The following is a 19,970-nucleotide window of genomic DNA, read 5'->3' on the forward strand; positions in this document are numbered from 1 at the left end:
CCGCTCTTTCCCGGCAAAAAGTAATTGAGTAACGAGCCGCTGAGGGAAGCAGCAGGTGGCCGTTCCCGGGGTACCGTAGCACGCTTGCCGCCTACGCGGGTGGCGGATGCGCGTGGCGGCAGAGGAGGGCGGAAGCGCGGGCGCGCGCCACCCCTCCGGAGGCTCGGGAGAGCTGGAGCTAATGCCGCGTGTGTTAGGAAGCGTGCGGACAGGCAGCGGTTGCAGGCACTGAAGCTGGCAACTGCTGTAACCTCACAGCCGGACAGAGCCTCTGCAGACAGAGCCCTGTCTAAAACGCCTCTGTGGATGCTCAGCTGAGAGCGGGACGGAGCGAGCCACCTGGGGTGAGCGGTACTTAACAATTCCAAGCATGGATGACAGGTTGTGACGTGAAGACTCCAGTGGACATATGAATAATGCAAAATTTGTATTAAATTTCAAGTATTCGTTGGACACTTATTTTTTTTGCTTTAGAAGTGCCTTGTAAAAAGCGCTAAGATGCCAGTTAACTCCGTAGCAGTCACTGACAAAACACGGGACCTCAGGTGCTGAACTAAATTGGGACCACTGGTGATACTCTGCCAAATATCCAAGGAACGGCACCTGTAAATTCTTGGAAGGAGGCAGATGCAGGTTTTAGTTTGAGGCGTGACTGAGAAGCGTGTGCTGGAAGAAACCACACGGAGTAAGAGGTACTAAGGAACAGTGACTGGGGTCTCTCTCTTTTTCCTGTCTCTAGCTAAATTCCTGACTTTTTTCCTTCCTCTTTTTTTTTTTCTGCATTGCAATTGTTTGTCCAGGTTTTCCACTATTAAGTTACCAGTGGTGCAGACCTTTATTCAAATATAGGTGCAAACCAATATTCAAATTCAAGCTACATGTGTTTTTTTAATAGTTGCTGTCTCTGCATTGTGGAAATGACTGAAAACATTTTCATTCAATGTGTGCACGGTGAAAGGAAATTTCCTACTCAGTAAATTGCAAAACCCCAAAACTTGTCGGACTGCTTATCCCAGAGTTGACATAATCAGCAGTGTGAGGCCAGATTCCTGTTTGTGAGATCTCTTTTGCCCTTCACATGCTGCATCGGTGTGGCATCTAACATTTCACGGGGCTACATGCGTGGATGAGACAGCAGCTCATCTCGGAAGGAAGTGTTCAGTTGTTTGGCTACTATGAACTGCCGAAGCAACTCTTCCCTGTCTCCTCCAAGGAAACGTCAATGAGGCTGAACTCGGCCTGCAAGTCAACAGTTGAACTGTGCTGGCTTAGCCAGAAATTGAGATTGTCATAATGGGCTGTTAAATTTTCCTTCTCCATCCGATGTCTTAGGAGGCAAAGCAACCTAAGGTATTATTGATACCCTCAGTAACTGGTTGGTTCCTCTACAAGTGAGGGCAAGTTACGAGGTCCGTCCTTTTCCACCTGGATATCATCTGTTTTATTTAGTCTAGTACTTCCCTTTCCCACCATTATTTAGAGCTTAGAAGAGTGGTCTGAATCACTCATCTCGACAACAGCCCTGACCACCTTAAGTAAAAAGTCTGATACCCCAATTGCCATTTTCTACCAGGCAGTGAATTAACTATAAATTTCATTTTAAAGTTTAAGGATAAGAAACATGTTAAGGGATCTGAAAGATCATCCCTGTGTTACAGATACAATAAAAATTCAGCAGAGGTAAGTGATTTGCTCGAGGTTATGGCACGCTTGTGAAGAGAATCTCATTTGCTCATACTGGCACTAAAGAACGGTTCTTCCTATACTGTTTTGAGCTGAAATACTATATTTCTGTATTGTATTACCAAATCAGTATGAAGGTGCCGCTCCTGTTCACCTTTGTTCTTTGTACATAACTCATTCTTGGCAAGATGGTACAAGAAGTAGGTCAATTAGAAGCTACCAAGCTCAGTCAATAATAAAAAGAAGTATGTAAATATAAATACTTTTCTCAAACGTGTAACAGACACAAACCCAAATGCTTCCAACATTTCCAGAAAAGCAGACAACACCAATGCATGAGTACTAGAAATAACTATGATGGTAACTTATGCGTAATTAACATATCCAAAATGATAGAAAACATTTTACATCATTAATGAATAAACACAATATTTTTTTAAAGTTCAGGAGTTTTTTTAATTCCCCCTGTACTTTAGTTCTTGAAGGCCAAGCACTGGTTTGGTTGTTTGGTTTGGGCTTTTTTTTTTTTTTTTTTACTTCCCTGAGAATATCAAGCTGAGAGCTGGCTTCTTAGTGATGTTTTTGATACAAGTTCTTGCATCATTTGTAAGACTCTTAGGGTTTCTTCAGCACTTACTGGCCTAAAAAAATCCTTGGGGAGAACTTAAACAGTTCACAGACTTAAAATCATTCTTTTGAGCTTATCCGGTCTTTTTCTGTCTACTGGTGTTTTGTGTGCGTGCCTCAGGTTCTAAAGCGGGCATCTTTGCCAGAACAAGTCTGGTCTCTTTGTAGTTAGATTTCTTAGAAAGCAAAGCTTAACACAGTTGTGTCATATGGTTGCTGGCCTGACCTCCCCCTCTAGTGAACTTGAATCTTTTGGCCAGTTTCAGCCAAATCTGAGTCAAGGGTCAAAGTCCCAAACTCCAAAATATGTTCCTTTAAGTTTTGCGAAGGCTGCTAAAGGGGAAACAGCCAAACTAATGCTTACCTCTACCCTCCTGAAGGAAAGGAACCTCACTTTACTCATACTGTTTATCACAAGCATACGCATTGGCCAGTTGCTGTAGGTTGGTTTTAATTAATATTTCGTTAGAATAACGTTGGACTAGAAACCCTAATAAATTTTTTCAACCCTTCTGTCTTTGACTTCCTGTGATGCCCTAGGGGATTGATATACTAGTCTGAATCTATGCAAGAAAGGTAATAAAGTTATTAAATTGGATACCCTTTTCCACTGGCAGTTGTTATGTAAAACCATATTGTAAATACGTAAGTAAATCCTGAAAAGAGGTCAAAGAAATGCATTTCTGCAAGTAGGTTGTTTTGAATACTTTCAGAAAGTTTTTCTACAAAACAAATCAAAAGTAGATTGCTTTTTTACCACAAATCCGAGGCTTTAGGCTATTTTAACAGTCCAGAGGGAAAGCAGATTTTCCACAAATTCAAGTTAAAATATGTGAGCAAGTAATGCTCAAACAACTTTGGAAAATGCCAGCACTATACTAGAATATGTAAATAAAAATATCTTTCATAGCAGAGGTGGAACAATCATTCTGTTCTACTTAGCATTGGTATGGGCTTAACTGGAAAATTGTGCATGATGTAAAAAAAAAAAAAAAAAGAAAAGAAAGATGTGTCTGCTGAGAAGCAACCAGCATGATCAGAGGTTAAAAATGCAGACACTTTCAGGAAAGACTGAAATAATTGTGTTTAAAGAAGACTCAAAGGACACATGATAAATGTGTAAGTATTTATCTTTAATAATATTATTAAGAAGATAAGAATTATATTCTGTTATTTTTGATGTAGATAGCACAAGTGTGCTAAAACTGTGGCAAGAGGAATTGTGTATGCTTAAGCACTGAAATAGATTAGCTTCAGTGATCTCCACCATTTAAGGTTCTTATTGGAAGTCTTCCACTTCATGTCCCAGTAATGATTCCGGGTTTTGATCAGAAGAGGAACTGTTCTAATCTGTGAGGTTCTAGTATTTTGTTAGGAAATCTTTTGTTAGGAAATGTCCTTTTTCACTACTCTTGTCTTGTAAGAGAACTGAGGGCATGTTCTGTCTTTGTTGTGCCAAGCTTCCATTGTCAAGAACCAATTCTTCTAAAATAACTTCGTAGACCAAAATGATTTTTTAACAGAAATTAATATGAGGTAATAACAATATGGCCCTCAAAATGTAGCATTCTTGTGAGCTGATAGTTATAAATATTCTTGTTCCTTAGTCGTGTTTCAGTAACACGGGAAACAACTGTATGAAATCTCATCCTCACACATAGATGCATGTTCGTGAATTTATAACTTTTCAAAGTATTGTGCAGTGAAAAGTCATAATTGACACATAAGAGAAGGGATCGCTTTCCCAAGTGTTGTATGGGTTGTCAGTGAACTCGCACCACTTGTGCGGGACTAATTCTATCTCCAGAACACACACAAGCTTCCTTGTCTTCAGCAAGAGGCTACATGTGAAATACTGCTAAAAACCAAACCGACAGAGGTCATCTCCACTAACTATTACGGCTTCTAATACTAGAGAAAAGAGTAACAAAGCTACTCCCCAGAACTTGGAGATAACAGCTGTACTAGCATCATTCTCCACTACTGGAAAGACTGATGTGAATTATTGTTGATGTCAATCATTATGTACATTCTGCTCTCATGAATTTCAAATTTATTTAAAAGAGAGTTATGTCAAAACATAATAAACTGGGATTATTCCTTAGTATGTGGAACCCTATAAATAATTTACTAAATTAAAATGGCAAAGAAAATAGACTATTTTATAATTGCAGTTGGAAAACTGTGGTATATATTATTCATGAATTATTTTTTTATTTATATGCCATTAGTTTCATAGGTTTCCTCATTTTTCCTTCTTTCTTTGTATTATGCAAGTGCAGACCCTTAGTGATAACTGGGCTGTCCATCTTGCCTGATCAGAACTTCACTGTGGGGTGGACAAGTAAGGATTAAACTCAAATTCTCATACAGTGAAAATCACAGATTTCCCCTCTCGTATTATGGTGGTATTACTGTCAGCTCTTTGAGGTGCGCATCCGATAGCATACAGCTGATTAGTTCACACTCCACTCTGGTGCTTACTTACACTGGCAACCTTTCTAGTGCGTTTTTATTTCATTTTATTAAAACTTAATGAGAGTTAAAAACTCAATTTAATTTCTTTTTTTCTTTCCAGCATCAATTTTCTGTCACAGGGCTGTCATCAGTCCTGAGAAATTGATCTTTGTTATGGAAATGCTGCCATCACATTCTGATTACTTCCTTGTTTCTTTTGTGGATGATCATTGAAGGGAGTGGCTGTTGTTTGGATCCAGAAGCATCTGTAACCAGCAGTTTGGGTGGTAACTTAAGATGGGGCTTCTTTGTTTTCATGGTTACTCAGATTTTTGCATGTTAGCTGGCGGGGGACTTGTTAGCTACCTACTATCACTAGGCTGTTTGGCATTTTAAAACAGGAGCTCCTGTTGCAGTGAATGGAGTTAATGGACATCTGTCTTCGCTTGGCAAAGCACTGATAAGAGTTTTACTGATTTGTTTTATGTATGATACCTCAAAATATATCAAGCAATGTAACAATAGGTGCTGTGTAAAAGGAACTAGTGAACATGAAATAATCAGGTGTAAATAACCCTCATACACAACTCCTCAGAAGGGCACATACGTCATTTCTGTGAAAGAATGGAAGGAATGCATGCCAAATGTTTGGAAATTCAGCAAGATTATTACAAAGTCTTCTTGCCACTTGGTTCTCAAAGGAAGGATCTCCCTGTAGAATTCTGTAATACAAAAACCTTTCCAAAATTTTATCAGATACGACTTGCAGTAAAGAACAAACAGCATTTAGATTCAGTTTTAACTGAGCCAGTATACCTCTTTGCTTAAAGTCCATGCTCCAGATGAAGGACAAATTAAGATTCACAAATATTGGGGGTGTTTTCTGTAACAAAGAGGACTATTTGGTATGATTTGTTAAGGAAGCACTTATTGTGAGAGTGACCGAGCACTGGAACAGGTTGCCCAGAGAGATTGTGGAGTCTCATCCTTGGAGATACGCAAGACCTAACTGGACATGGTCCCGGGCAGCTGGCTCTAGGTAGCCCTGCTTGAGCAGGGGGGTTGGACAAGATGACCTCCAGAGGTCCCTTCCAACCTCAACCATTCTGATCATGGCATTCATAGGAATAAAATATATGCCAGAATAATATGGTGGCATAATATGGTGGAAAAGATGCTGCTCAACACCTTCTGCTGCACAACAAAATTTTTCAACTCTGACAAAGATCATATAAACAAATCACTCCAGTACCCTATCACCTGTGAAGAAAGAAAACTGTCACGTGGACCATGACCAGAGGTCCCTTCCAACCACAACTTTTTTCATTAAGCATAAAAATGTATTAATTTATAGTAAATAGCATTACCTGCAAATCATCTTTTCTCCTTTACCTGTTATGTGCCTTTCTATTGAGAAGTTAGCAGATTTTTACCGAGACCTCCCTTTGTTACTGTTGAGGTTTTGGTTACGACAAGGATTCCCGAACTCTGGTATGTAAGTTATTCCAGGAAATTATCTGGCCTGGTAGAGAAGCAGGCAGTACTGTTGCTTAGGTTGTACCTGCTGTTAGCCACTGTCAGTGCTCATTCAGAAAATGTTTGTGAACTGTGATCAAAAAAACACTGTGTCATCTCTTACCTTGCAGCTACAGCTTTAAAACCCAGTATACTTACCCATCTGGGATTGCTAACAGAGTTTCGGCTGCTGGAACCTCTCTCTTCTTTCACTCCCTTTCTTAGGAGAGAATATGTGGGACCTGCATATGTTCCTCAGGTCCCTAATAGGGAGCATTATAGGGAAGAATGGACTCGCCCGTAGGTGGGGCACGGGGACTATTTCTGGGCAAGTTTTCACCTCAGCCAAATTGAGACATTAGCATTGCCAGTAACGTATTGAACATGAGTCAGGCAGCGGAAGACCATGAAGCTAAACTAAAAAACGGGGCTCTTTTTAACTGAGTTCTGATTTTTGAGCCTTTGGAAAACCCATATATTAGTAGCAGAAAATGTGTTTCTCCCATATAATATGATTTTAAACATTTTAACCATGAACAAAATACCAAAAATATATCAGGCAATAAAATTACCCTAGAATAACTGAAACTGATTCAAGAAGGGGAAAGAAATATGTGAACCCAAATATGACGGAAGAACAACACGGAAGGGTCCACTCCATGATCACCACCTTCCCTCCTTCACGGTATCAGCTTCTGCTGCCAAAGTGTGCTTCCTTCTGATTAATACTGCCACAGCAAGAAGCAGGTGTTTAGCAGGCAAATGGTAATATAGACTAGACTAGACTATTTCGGTTGGAAGGGACCTACAACGATCATCTGGTCCAACTGCCTGACCAATTCAGGGCTGACCAAAAGTTAAAGCATGTTACTAAGGGCATTGTCCAAATGCCTCTTAAATGCTGACAGGCTTGGGGCATCAACCACCTCTCTAGGAAGCCTGTTGCAGTGTTTGACCACCCTCTCGGTAAAGAAATGCTTCCTAATGTCCAGTCTAAACTTCCCCTGGTGCAGCTTTGAAGCATTCCCACACGTCCTATCACTGGATACCAGGCAGAAAAGATCAGCACCTCCCTCTCCACTTCCCATCCTCAGGAAGCTGTAGAGAGCGATGAGGTCGCCCCTCAGCCTCCTTTTCTCCAAACTAGACAAACCCGAAGTCCTTAGCTGCTCCTCATAGGACATTCCTTCCAGCCCTTTCACCAGCAATTCAGCCTATACAGCCTGTCAGGATTACAGTACTCCATTTACAGGTCTGTTCCTTTAAGAGACAAACATGCTACCTGATATTTCCTACTGAGAAGATATACATTATAAATATGATAATATCAGAGAGTGAGAAATATGCTGAAAGGTTTTGCAGCTATGCAAAATTGTGAACTTATCTGGGGAAAAATATCTTCAGGATTTTCAGTATAGGCATCCCATATTTCACAGCCCTCCGCATAAGAAGTCATTTAAAAATCTCTAAATGGGGCTGTTACAAAATGTTGTTTTAACATAGTTAAGCAGCATTTTATTTCCATTTTCTCTTGATCGCTGCCTGCTTCAACAGACAGCTATCTGATTGTGCTGCATACTTCACTGGCAAAAAAACACATTAAAATGCTGTAATAGATGCATTTTTGATGACTGAATTTATAGTTTTATTGACTAGCTAAGTACTTAGTAACGTGTATAGCCCTTTACTCATATTTCCCAGGTAAAGCTGCCCAGATGAAACTGAAGTAAAAACAGAGATGTTGTTTTTTCCTATTGGAAAATGAAAACAAAAGGACAAACTGCACTACTGTTCATTGTATGTTCTACCTAAAAAAAGCTAAAATTATACATATTCAGAAGCATGTTTTTGCTTAAAAGATGTATGGAACCAATTTTAAAATATCTCCCATGTCCCTGAATTATCTCAGTTTTATTAATTGACACTTCCTTCCAAAATCCCAACTTCATTCTTAGTTGTTCCATAAGGGGAAGGAAGAAAAGTGCATGTACTGAAGGATACCGGAGGAGTATTTATGCAGCTATGACTGAGGTATTGTGTAAACCAAGTACCATAGACTAGTGTGAGTAACCACTAGGATGTGCTGTCGGCCTAAAATTGAAGCCCTGGTATTGAAGAGACTGACGTTTCAAAATTCTCAAGTGTGATGTAAACATAAAACCCTAGTATTCTCATTTGGAGATTTCAGAAAAGAAGTACAAAACACAGGTCTTTGTAAGGAAAGGAATGGGGTATCTGAATGATAGGAAAATTTTCCTATCATGCAAATATCCTTAGCAGGCATACTGGAAGAGAGTTTACTAAAGGAATGTCACAGCCATGACCATATTCAATTTATTGAATATCTAACATTAGAACTTTTATTGCTGGAAATTATGTGTATTGTTGCAAGGTGTGGTCTCTGTGGTAAGACCTTATGTGCATGTCGTATGTGCAATACATGCAGCATCTTTACACAAAAAAAATTAAATATGTTCTATAACAAAGTACTTGTGCTCTTGGTCTTCTGTTGCTTGTTGTAAATGTAAACATGTATCAAACAGTGCTCAGCTAAGATTTGTGGATTTAAACTGATATACTGAATTACTGGTTGTAAAACAATGTACGTTTATCAAGATGCAGAGTTCTGAAAATTGTTACGATGGAAACATTTGACGCATGGCTGTTAAAGTTTGCAATTTGCCATTTCAGTAATACGGACAAGTTTTTGTCAATTTTGATACTTTAGCCTAGAAATTGTTTCATACGTTAGGATTTTCCAGCACTTGCCACTTTATAGTGGCTAACATACTCTTAAGTTGTGTATGTAGAAAGTAGATTGATAAGCCATAGAATCATAGAATCATTAAGGTTGGAAGAGACCTCCAAGATCATCGAGTCCAACCGTCAACCCAACACCACCATGCCCACTAAACCATGTCCCTAAGCACCTCATCTACATGTCTTTTAAATACTTCCAGGGATGGTGACTCAACCACTTCCCTGGGCAGCCCGTTCCAACGTTTAACCACTCTTTCAGTAAAGAAAGTTTCTGCTATGCTAGGGAATATCCGAGTGACCATCAAAACAACTAGAATGACGAGTCTTTCTTCATAGTCAGTGGAGAATGAGGAAAGCAATTGAGGCAATTCAAAGAAGATGGCAAATACCAACAGCACCTTTAAGATGTCTAGGGGGAAAAAAAAAAAAATTCCCACTTTTCCCCACCTCAGGGGAAGTGGGGAAAAGACCCCACACACAAAGACTAAAGTCTTTGTTCTCCTTTCACATTGGTGGCACGTATCTGGATGAAGCCATGACAATGACGTAGTGGTTCCTGCTCCACGTGACATTCAGAAAGAGAAAGTCACTTGTGCCCAAACGTTTCAGGCATGAGCAGACACCACCTCTTCTAGTCACATTGTTAATGAGATCTGCATTAACTATCACACTGACAACACTAAAAAAGACACAAAAAGAAGCAAAATCTCAGGGCCTTTGAAGAATGTCTTAGTATCTCATCCTTCAGGACAAAAGGCACACAAAAGCAAGAAGCTGGGAAGGAATCATGGCATACATACCACCACCAGTACATCAAAGGTTTGACCTTTCTGCTCCAAAAGCATGTCTTCTGAATGCTTTACAATGCGTATTTAAATGCGGCATCAATTTAAATTCTCAAAGCTCATCTAGTTTTCACAACCTCAGCCACAGGTTGAGATTCCAGCTTCATCCATAATACTCTGAGGAGTGCACTTACACAAACCCACATCCCCAGGGGTGCTGCAGGATGGTGCAGCCACACACCAGTGAGGGCTGCAGCCGGCACCACCTGCGCAGGCAGTGACCAGAGCGGCTTTAGCCCCAGAAACCAACCAAAACCTTAACTGGCAAAACTGGCCTCCGCAGCCTGGAGCAAAACCCCAAAACATGGTGTCTGTTTCCTGTTCAAACTCTCCTTTTCCCCTCCACAGTCACATATAGGAGTCTCCTAAAAAAAACTGTGACGATAAACTAGCAAGATGTTCTTCAGAATACACCTAAACTCCACCAAAACCTTTTTCTTAAAAGCCTCTTAATTTGCTTTTTCACTTGACGACATGTTGACATGAAGCCTTACTCCTTTTCCCTTCCTTCCACAGGACCAGGTGTTACCTGCTCACATGGATTTGGTATCAACGTGATCATTCAGGTTTTATTTGTCCTGTTCAGACAGGGATAGGATTTATAGAAAATTACTTGTGGAAGAACAAACTAATACTGAAATTCTCCTTCACGAGATGTAAACGAGTAATTATCAACCTGCATGAGCTCCCCCTCTCTGCCCTTTCATCTCCTGTTACTTTTTCTAGCACAAAGTGAATTAAAAAAGGAAATTATTTTACCTCAGTAATGCTTTTAGAAAAACTACACTTATGGGGGGTTCATCCTGCTCGCCATCCCTGTCTTCCAGCTCAGGGGGCCGAGTACCCTGAGGATAACCGGTCTGAGAACGATGCAAGAGAACTTAACAGAAGGATCTGTTTTAACTGTTCAAGCCAAGAATATGATGCGAAGGGGTTGGTAGCTGGCAATCCTTTCAAGCCAGCAACAACTCTTGCAGGCATCCAGAATTACAGAATTCCTTCACCAAGGAAGGGAGAAAGCATCCTACTTTTTTTTTTTTTTGTCTTCTGGATTTCCCATCTTAAAAAACATAGCAGGAGCATAAAATGTTAAAGATTCCGAAAATACTTCAATGTTTATGTGGTATAGACAATGCTGTTACTGGTAGTGATTAAGTGATCTAACAAGGCTTTTCTTTAATTTGTTTGTCTAACTCATGCATCAAGCTTGCATAATATTAAATATAGTATTTCCAATCATTCCTTCTAACACCACTCAAAACCTGAGGTTTACTAAAGATAAGTTTTGATCATGCTTTCTCAGTTATTTACCTACCAGTGTTACTAATAGTCTACCAGAATTGAAAGGTAGTGCTGCAAAGTTTTGTGTGTTCTTTGAAAAAAAACCCACAACATAAACCACTTTAAAATAAAAAGTCCTTGGTCAATTAAAACATGTCAGCATAACAACTCTGGCTTCTGAAGAGTAAGATTTTCTCTCTTTTCTTTCTTTTGAGAGGCATGAACTGAGTTCTAGCCTGAGAGCCAGGAATTCCTCCATTCTAATTCTGATACTGACTCAGTTGTAGCCTATGGCAATTTATCACAATTTTTTATATATTTAAAATGGAAATATTTGTCCAGGGGCAATATGAAGATTAATTACTTAATATTTATAAATCATACTGAAAATCAGCATTATGCAGATATTATGATTATTTCTGAGCAGTTGATTCTAATCTGGGATGAGGCCCAGAAAAGGACGTAAACACCTGATGCTCAAGTCAGGTGGAATTTAGATGCCCTGGGTCAAAATTGCAGTCCTAAAAATGTTTACACATCTGCCACGTAACCCTGGAGGTACCTAAGTTTGATTGGAAGCTAGGGCATTTTTTATTATGAGGTGCATAAAGTACTCCAGCAGTGCTCATTCATGCTCTCAGAGGTACTTAAGCCTTAATTAAGGACCGAGCAGCCTAGTAATTAACTCAGGCTAATGCCCAGTAGGTGTCCAGAAAGGAAGCATTCCTCTGCATGTCTCCCTGGAGAGTTCAATCCAGTAGGTGAGCTCTGAAAATGCATAGTAGGCCAGGACCCTGCAGCAACAGCTGGCCCCACAGTGGAAAAATCTGGTTCCCTTCAGACTGTAGCTCAGTGCTTAGAACAGACAGAAATGTGGATGAGATCCAGGTTCAATTCCCTTGTCTGTCTGAAAGGACTCAACCCCTCCTTTGGACCGTGCTTTAGTCAGCGGGCAGCAGACTTTTCAGAACATAGGAAGGATTCTCCCATCTTCAATTTCACTTTCTGAAGAAGATATCCACTATTCACCATCAGCATTTAAGTCTTGCAGTTAGGGCACATTGGTGAGAAAGGATAACTGTTGTCAAATTTTACAGAAAATAGAGAAATATTCAGTCCTGGATAAGTACAAAAGCAGTTGTAGGAGTTGGGGCTATAACCTAGGATAGAGTGCTCTTCAGTCAGCGCCTGTTATGTTAGTCTGCTCCCTATCCAACATGATGGCTTTTGTGGGTGTACCAAATGCAAAAACTTTCCTTCATGCACTGTATAAAGACTCTAAACCCTGGATTCAATTATGCAGGCCAGGAAGATGAAAATCAGATGGTGTGATACTTAGGAGTGCAGTGCTTTGTCTTTTTCTAGATCTGTCCTAGGTTCAGCAATAGGGACCTGTCAGATACGATAGAATGAACAGAATCTCCCTCCCCTTCTCTCTTGCTTTCTTTCTCTATTTCTCTCCATGCTTGTGGGCAGTTCTTAAAATGACCAGATAAGAAACATAGGCTGAGCCTGATCTTTTTCTTCAGAAGTCAAAGGGAGAAAATCCTTGTGATGTTCATGAAATCAGAATTGGGCTCCAAGTATTAATGGAAGAGGAAATTTTTTGAGAAGTTTCCTGTATAGTACCTGTTCTACCTAAAACTCATGCATTTCTGCTGTGATTTGTCAAAGCTGCTATTTCTGCCAAGTCAGTACCCATCTCAATACTTTAAATCAAATTAATTAAAAGGAATTTTACAGTGATTTAAATTCAAATGCTCTGAGATGTGGTCTGTTAAGTGGCTGAAAAGACTGCTAAAAAGGAGAAAAGGAAAAGTCAATAGGCTTTTCTTTCCAGAAAATATGCATGATTTTGCTTTTATCCTTGCATGGGTATGTTCAGCTAAAATATTTGTAACAGCTTATGCGTATGACTAGACAGTCATCATGAACAAAATCGTAAAGACAAAGTTTTCACTTTTTGAGGAATGTTGGTATAAAGAAACATGAAGAGTTGTGAAGATGAAAATAGACTTTGATCCCTGCCAACATGTAAACAGTAATGTGACTGGAAGATAATCTTCACACTAAATACATTTCTACATATCTACAAATAGATAGCTATTAATGGGAAAAAAAAGATTTTCTCAATAACCATGAAAAACCCTAAAACCAAAACCTTTCCTTCTAAAGCAGCACTGTAGTTTAAACATGATAACATTAGAGGCTTTTTGGGTGCCTGTAACAAATTGTTTGCTTTTGTGCTGCAGCTTAGAAAAATCCATGAAACAGACTGAAACCCCCTGAACTGGGCCTCTGGAAGGAAAAAAAAAAAAGCTTTTCCATATTTTAAAGTGGCTTTTTAGGCCTCCTGAGTCTTTCTGGCACATCATTCTCAGACCCTTATGGACTGGGATGCTGCCAAACAGCTTTTTTCCCACAAAACTTTAATAAACTTTGAGTGCTGGACAGAAGAGTAGTGCAATTCCCAAAAAGAGATTTCACTACAGGATTCCAAAATACCTACAATATAGAAACTAGCCTCTGAATGAACCCAGCAATATTTTTCCTTGGTTTTCTTACAAATACAAGAAATTCAGTTCTGTGTTTTACACTGGTTTAGCACTTCGCTTTTCTCTGTTTAAGAAATTGTTTTCTTTTACCAGAAATATGATTCCTAATATTGTTTTATAAATTAGATGTGCTTATTCTAATGCAAGTATACTTTGATTTTGCTAGACATTAAACCATACGTACATTTACTTACAACCACATCAAACTATTTTGTAACTACAAAGTATTTAGACACACATTGCCCAGAAGAAGAAACGTACTGGAGGAGTCATGGGCCAAATTCAGCTCTTAGTTACCATGGCTAGAGGAAGTGAATCCAAGTGAGTCTGTAGCATTTCGCTGCTAGACCTTGACAAACTTTAGCATTCTCTAACTTCCATTAGAAACAAGAATATCAGCTGCCATTGAAAATGGAGCTTTTCTATATAATTGCTTTTTTTCTCCTACACTTGCCTCTAACGCCTGTGCTACTTGGAGTTCGGCATAAGTTCATGTCATGTTCCAGGTAGGAATATTGTTTGTTCTGTGTGTGCTTGAAGTAGTTCAAAGCTAAAGTAACAGGAAATTTCTTCTGATGTATTTTGAAGGAAGTCCATAGGAGATGGCAAAGAGAGAACTACAGCAAAAAGGTTCACATCAGTCATCTCAGACTCCTAGTCATTGTGCTACAGCTGGTATTTCAGTCGTGGGGCAGGAATACTGAACTTGATTGTTTCAGTTAATTTGTAGAGTGTTTATACATCAGTAAACTTAGAGAATGTATACATCAGGGGATCATTATCACAACAGGCTTGGTCCTATTCTCTGAGCCAGCACTCCCAGGTGCATGTGACCACTCCCGTGGATTTGGCTGGGAGTTGCTTTCACATAATTCAGAACAGAATTTTGGGTCAAATGGTTAATTCAGTTCTGAGAGACACTCAGACAATATCTGAAAGAAGAAATCGACTCACCTCTTAAGCCTTACACTGTTTACTCAGGCAAAGCTTCCACTGACTTCCAAGAATCCAGTTTAGCATGTGAAACAGCAGTTAAGTCCATTTCAGTGTGAGTTTTGCTAGAGTAAAGAGTACATAATTACCTTCAAAATTACATACTTCCCTTGCAAAACCCTATTTTTATTTACTTCTATGATTCTGCAATAATACATTTTGTAGACAAAACTTTCCGTGCTTTGTCATCCCCAAGCTGATTCCTTTTGGAAAGCTTAAAGGAAAATTTATTCATCTACAGTTACAGATGTAGTTAAAGAAAAAATATATAATCGGCTTCAAAAATGTACACTTTTATGGTTTTGCAGTATTCAGAAACCAGACACCCTTAACACACCTAAGTATACTTCATAAATTGAATTAAGCAAGGAGAAATATCTTTGTTATTTGGGACAAAGATGCGAAGTCCCAAGTAAGTACAGTTTATGTGAATCCATTAGCAATTGTGGAGCATATAGAGGCAGCTGAGAACACTGTATATATATGTTCAAGTACATACTGTAATACACTTGAAACAGGATGGCATGACAAATAGGACTGGACCATTGATACTACTTTTTGAAGAATGCAGTCGTTCACTTAACGAAATACAAAGCAGACAGATTTTAGCCTCGCTGGTTGTGAACAAATCCTCCCAAATATGACTGTCCATAGAAAACATAAAAGAACAAACCTTTACATGGTGAGATGCCTATTACTCTGAGTGTCATCTGTGATTAAGAACCCCCAATACAGCAATTTAAAAAGCAGTTACAGTGAACCCCCCCCCAAGAATAAACAGTGAAAAATTAAAGCAGCAAAGTTTAATTTTTAAAGAAAATTTAAAAAAGAAATCTGTGAGAGATTCAGTGGAAATGGTGTCTTGGGGATTCTGGCCCCTAAAACCAAAGACATTACTAATGACTATATTGATGATTTTCCAGGTAATTGTACTTTGACCTGCTTTGGAGTTCCACAAGGCAATAAAAGTTGCATCCCAGAGACACCATGCTACTTTTAAGTACCTGCTTCTAAGTATCTGAGCAAGAACATTTCAGGTGAAAGCCTGATAGGACTTGCAGACTTGTTTTTGGAAGAGAATGAGTGATTGTCAATATTTTCTTGTAAGAAAACACATCTTTGGCATAAGGAAGATGACCAGCATGAAAAATTTTGACCCAAACAATTAGTATGCAAGTTTCAAGCAATGAAAAACTAAGTCTTGTAAGAACTGAACATAAGAATCATAGAATCATAGAATCATAGTATCATTTAGGTTGGAAAAGACCTTTAAGATCATTGAGTCCAATTGTAAACCTAACACTGCCAAGTCCACCACTAAACTGTGTCCCTAAGTGCCACATCTACACGTAAGGAAACATAAGAAAACATCTGAACCTAAGGAAAATTTTTTTTACTGTGTGGGTGACAGTATTGCAGCAGATTGTCCAGAGAGGTTGTGGAGTCTCCATCCTTGGAGATATTCAAGACCTAACTGGACATGGTCCTGGGCAACTGGCTCTAGGTAGCCCTGCTTGAGCAGGGGGGTTGGACAAGATGACCTCCAGAGGTCCCTTCCAACCTCAACCATTCTGTGAGCCTGTGAATCTGTAATGAAGTGGACAGCATAAATAACAAGCAGGAAGAACAGCCTTATCTATGACACTGTTAACAATTTCTGAGCTGATTGTTTTAAGAGATGAGCCTCTCTATTTGGAGATTGCAGGCAGAATTTGAATAGTTTTGTAATTTCCTTCTACACGTGGTCTTGGCTGGCCTGAGTAGAAAACTAGGCAAGGGCAACACTATTACGTTGGAAGGAGCCTTGATGTGGAAGGAAAGCTAGCCTATATGTTTCATGATTACATATGATGACCCTGAAGCATTTCCAGTAGAGCTAGCTGCAGAAATGCACCGGCATCCAAAGTGCGGATCTTACTCTTTATTTTCTCCTTCTTAACAATTTCCCATAAAGTTTGTTAGTATACATGCTGTAATGTGAAGTTCCATCTTAATAATGAACTTTCATAGACTTCTCGCTAAGAACACTGAATAAAAATACCACAATGTCTAATGCCAACAATTTAAAAGAAAAGGAGTAATGTATGTCTTTAGGTGACAGCTACTATATAATAATATCACCAGATAGGCAATGCACAAATTTAACACAAATAATCTAAACAGAGTACCAAAGCGTGGAAAAGCAGGAAATCAAACCAAACATATGCTGCTTATCCAGGAATGCTAGAAGACAGTGAGATTGCTGGCGGAACATGAGCCGGCAGTGTGCCCAGGCGGCTAAGAAGGCCAATGGCATCCTGGCCTGTATCAGAAATAGTGTGGCCAGCAGGAGCAGGGAAGTGATAGTGCCCCTGTACTCAGCACTGGTAAGGCCGCACCTCGAATACTGTGTTCAGTTTTGGGCCCCTCACTACAAGAAGGATGTTGAGATGTTGGAGCGTGTCCAGAGAAGGGCAACGAGGCTGGTGAGGGGTCTGGAGAACAAGTCTTATGAGGAGCGGCTGAGGGAGCTGGGGTTGTTTAGCCTGGAGAAAAGGAGGCTGAGGGGAGACCTCATTGCTCTCTACAACTACCTGAAAGGAGGTTGTAGCGAGGTGGGTGTCGGTCTCTTCTCCCAAGTAACTGGCGAAAGGACGAGAGGAAATGGCCTCAAGTTGCGCCAGGGGAGGTTTAGATTGGATGTAAGGAAAAATGTCTTTACTGAAAGAGTAGTTAAACATTGGAACAGGCTGCCCAGGGAAGTGGTTGAGTCACCATCCCTGGAAGTATTTAAAAGATGGGTAGATGAGGCGCTTAGGGACATGGTTTAGTGGGCCTGGTGTTGTTGGGTTGATGGTTGGACTCGATGATCTTGGAGGTCTCTTCCAACCTTAATGATTCTATGATTCTATGATTGGGGAGCTGGAAAACCTGGTTTTCTGCAATGATATTGCCATAACAGATGTATTCAGAATTTGGTGGAAGGAAGATAATCAATGGAAACAGTGGGATGTCTATGTAAGAAAAATATAATGGGTTATGTCAAGGGAGAATTGATGTCATATGTGAAATCAAAGGTCACCTGTATTAACCAAGTAACAGTCCCTCTGTACTAAACCTGCAAATCTAATGTACAAATAGTGCATAAATAGCATAAAGATAATAAAAAGGTCATTTTCTTACTGGCTGAACAGTATGGCCACAATGACTGACATATTGTGTGACGGGAAGGTCTGACTCAGTATAACTGCTTTAGGTTTTTAGATTCTTATGATCGTTAATACAAAGAGAGATTGCTCATACGTATACAAAATAGAGCCGACTCTTGTGCTGGACAGGAATGTGTTAATTTTACAGAGAATTCTAAACTAATCTACTTTTATAGCACTAATTTTTTCGTGTACCTTTTTTTAAAAAATTACTTTTACTTTTGAAGGACCTCTCAGGAAATTGGCTTGCCCACTCCCTAAACTATATGCTACCAAAACTGAATGTTTTAAATCACGATTGTATATTCTGAATGCAATTTTTCCATATATAATCACACTACAGTCACATACTAAATCCTTACCTTGTGACACTTAATGTCTCTATGTATTCATCCCAAACTGCATTTCTCTTTTTTGCTGCCATATTTCAATTGCAAACACATCGCTTACTTGGTAATCACAGTCACCTGGAGGTCTGTTTCCATGATTCCATCTTCCCATTAGAGAGCAGCTTCTGATTATCTTCTTTAGATGTATTCCTTTCCTTTTCCACAAATTGATACCATTTATCTTCTATGTTTATCTCCTTCTAGGGTTTAATCCATTCTATGATGTGATTATAAAATTACATTGATTTACTTCCTTGTTTATAGTAAATCCTTCATCTTCTAAATCCTTTTTCTTTTTAAAGTAATACTTGTGAAAGGTGTTGAGCTGATTGTCTTAAAACGTAAATTCTCTTGCTATGCTGGGATCATGAACAATACAGCAAGAGCTGTAAGCTCCCACGCTGTTAAATTCCACACATTGCCGTGTTAATACACTTCAAGTTTGAACTGAAAGGGTGTTTTCTAGGCAGTGTTTATATTGGTGAAATTTCTAATGCAGCACTCCTGCAACTCCACAGATAGGAACAAATATTATGTGTTTGTTGTTTTTCTTTTTCTTGTATACATGCAATTTTGGGACAAGAAGCTGGTTTATGTTAGATTCCTCTTTAAGGATAAATTCTGTAATTAGAGTCCTGAAGAGATTTTGGCTTCTGGACCTTTGTTTCTTTCCTAAAATTCGTAACAAAAATCATGACTGCCAAAGCTATGCTTGATCTAGTTCTAAATTAATTCATTTGGGTACCTGTAACCATTAATTGCAGTAGCACATTATATCATTTGCTGTGCTGCTGCGTTAAGTTTAGGCTGTCTAGGCTGAGCTTTTTGTCTGTGTAGTGAGATTACAAATACCAAATCTAGACTAAAGTTAATTTGTCTGTATCTGTTTATATCTGTAGTTTGACAACTCTGGAACTGTTTGTAATAAAAATATTAATCTATTACAAATTAGACTTCAGGATCTTCTGTACTATGTATATCTAAAAGTTAAAAATTTTACTTATTACTCTTAGCTTAGTACAAGGATTGCATAAAACCTTTTGCTTCCTTGATGTGAAACAGAAGGATTCATCTTTTTATTGATTGTGATTCTGAAGAGGCTTTAAGAGAAAAGTTGTGGAAAATTGATAGAAAGCCTTTCCTAAAGATGGAAAACTCATTTCAATACCAATATTTAATTGCTTTTTTCCCCATTCATTTTATGATGTTCCCTATAATCACCTGCCCTACAACTGTCACATTTTAATTATTTTGTTTTCAGGAACTACCCTAACAATTCAAGGTATGTTCACATGGGAACTTTTGGTATAGGGCAGTAATACTTAAGGCCAGCTTCAGGCCTGGATAACGTTAACGTTTGAAGTAGTGGAAGCAGTCAAGAGTTCAACATAAGTTAATTCATCCTGCTTATTGGCAGTGGTAAGTCAAGGATAAAGAAAGGATCTCAGAGAGAAGGACAAGATAATGAGAGGTGTCAAGGACAAACTGTAAGCACAGAGTCAGAGAAATTGGAATTCAACACACAACTTCCAATTTCTCTAACTTGTCTATTAGACTATTTAGGGAAAGTTTCTCTTGTCTTTTGAATTTGCAGAGTTCTCAAAGGGTTCTATGGAGTTTGGATAATGAAAAATAATTAACATTCAAAATTTCTTGAAGATCACTACTCATCATCAA

At 39.1% G+C, this 19,970-nt stretch overlaps 1 protein-coding gene across 1 annotated transcript in view; it reads right to left on the bottom strand.

Annotated features, from left to right (window-relative positions):
* Window positions 1-18,328, bottom strand: part of TMEM184C (transmembrane protein 184C) — a 28,707-nt gene extending 10,379 nt beyond the window's left edge. Inside the window, 2 exon segments of the mRNA XM_009327512.1 lie at window positions 75-339; window positions 18,267-18,328. Of these exon segments, the coding sequence (XP_009325787.1) occupies window positions 75-339; window positions 18,267-18,328 (327 nt within the window).
* Window positions 18,329-19,970: the final 1,642 nt, after the last annotated feature.

The sequence above is a fragment of the Pygoscelis adeliae genome, unplaced genomic scaffold (assembly GCF_000699105.1).
Source record: "Pygoscelis adeliae isolate BGI_AS28 unplaced genomic scaffold, ASM69910v1 Scaffold157, whole genome shotgun sequence".
Taxonomy (NCBI): domain Eukaryota; kingdom Metazoa; phylum Chordata; class Aves; order Sphenisciformes; family Spheniscidae; genus Pygoscelis; species Pygoscelis adeliae.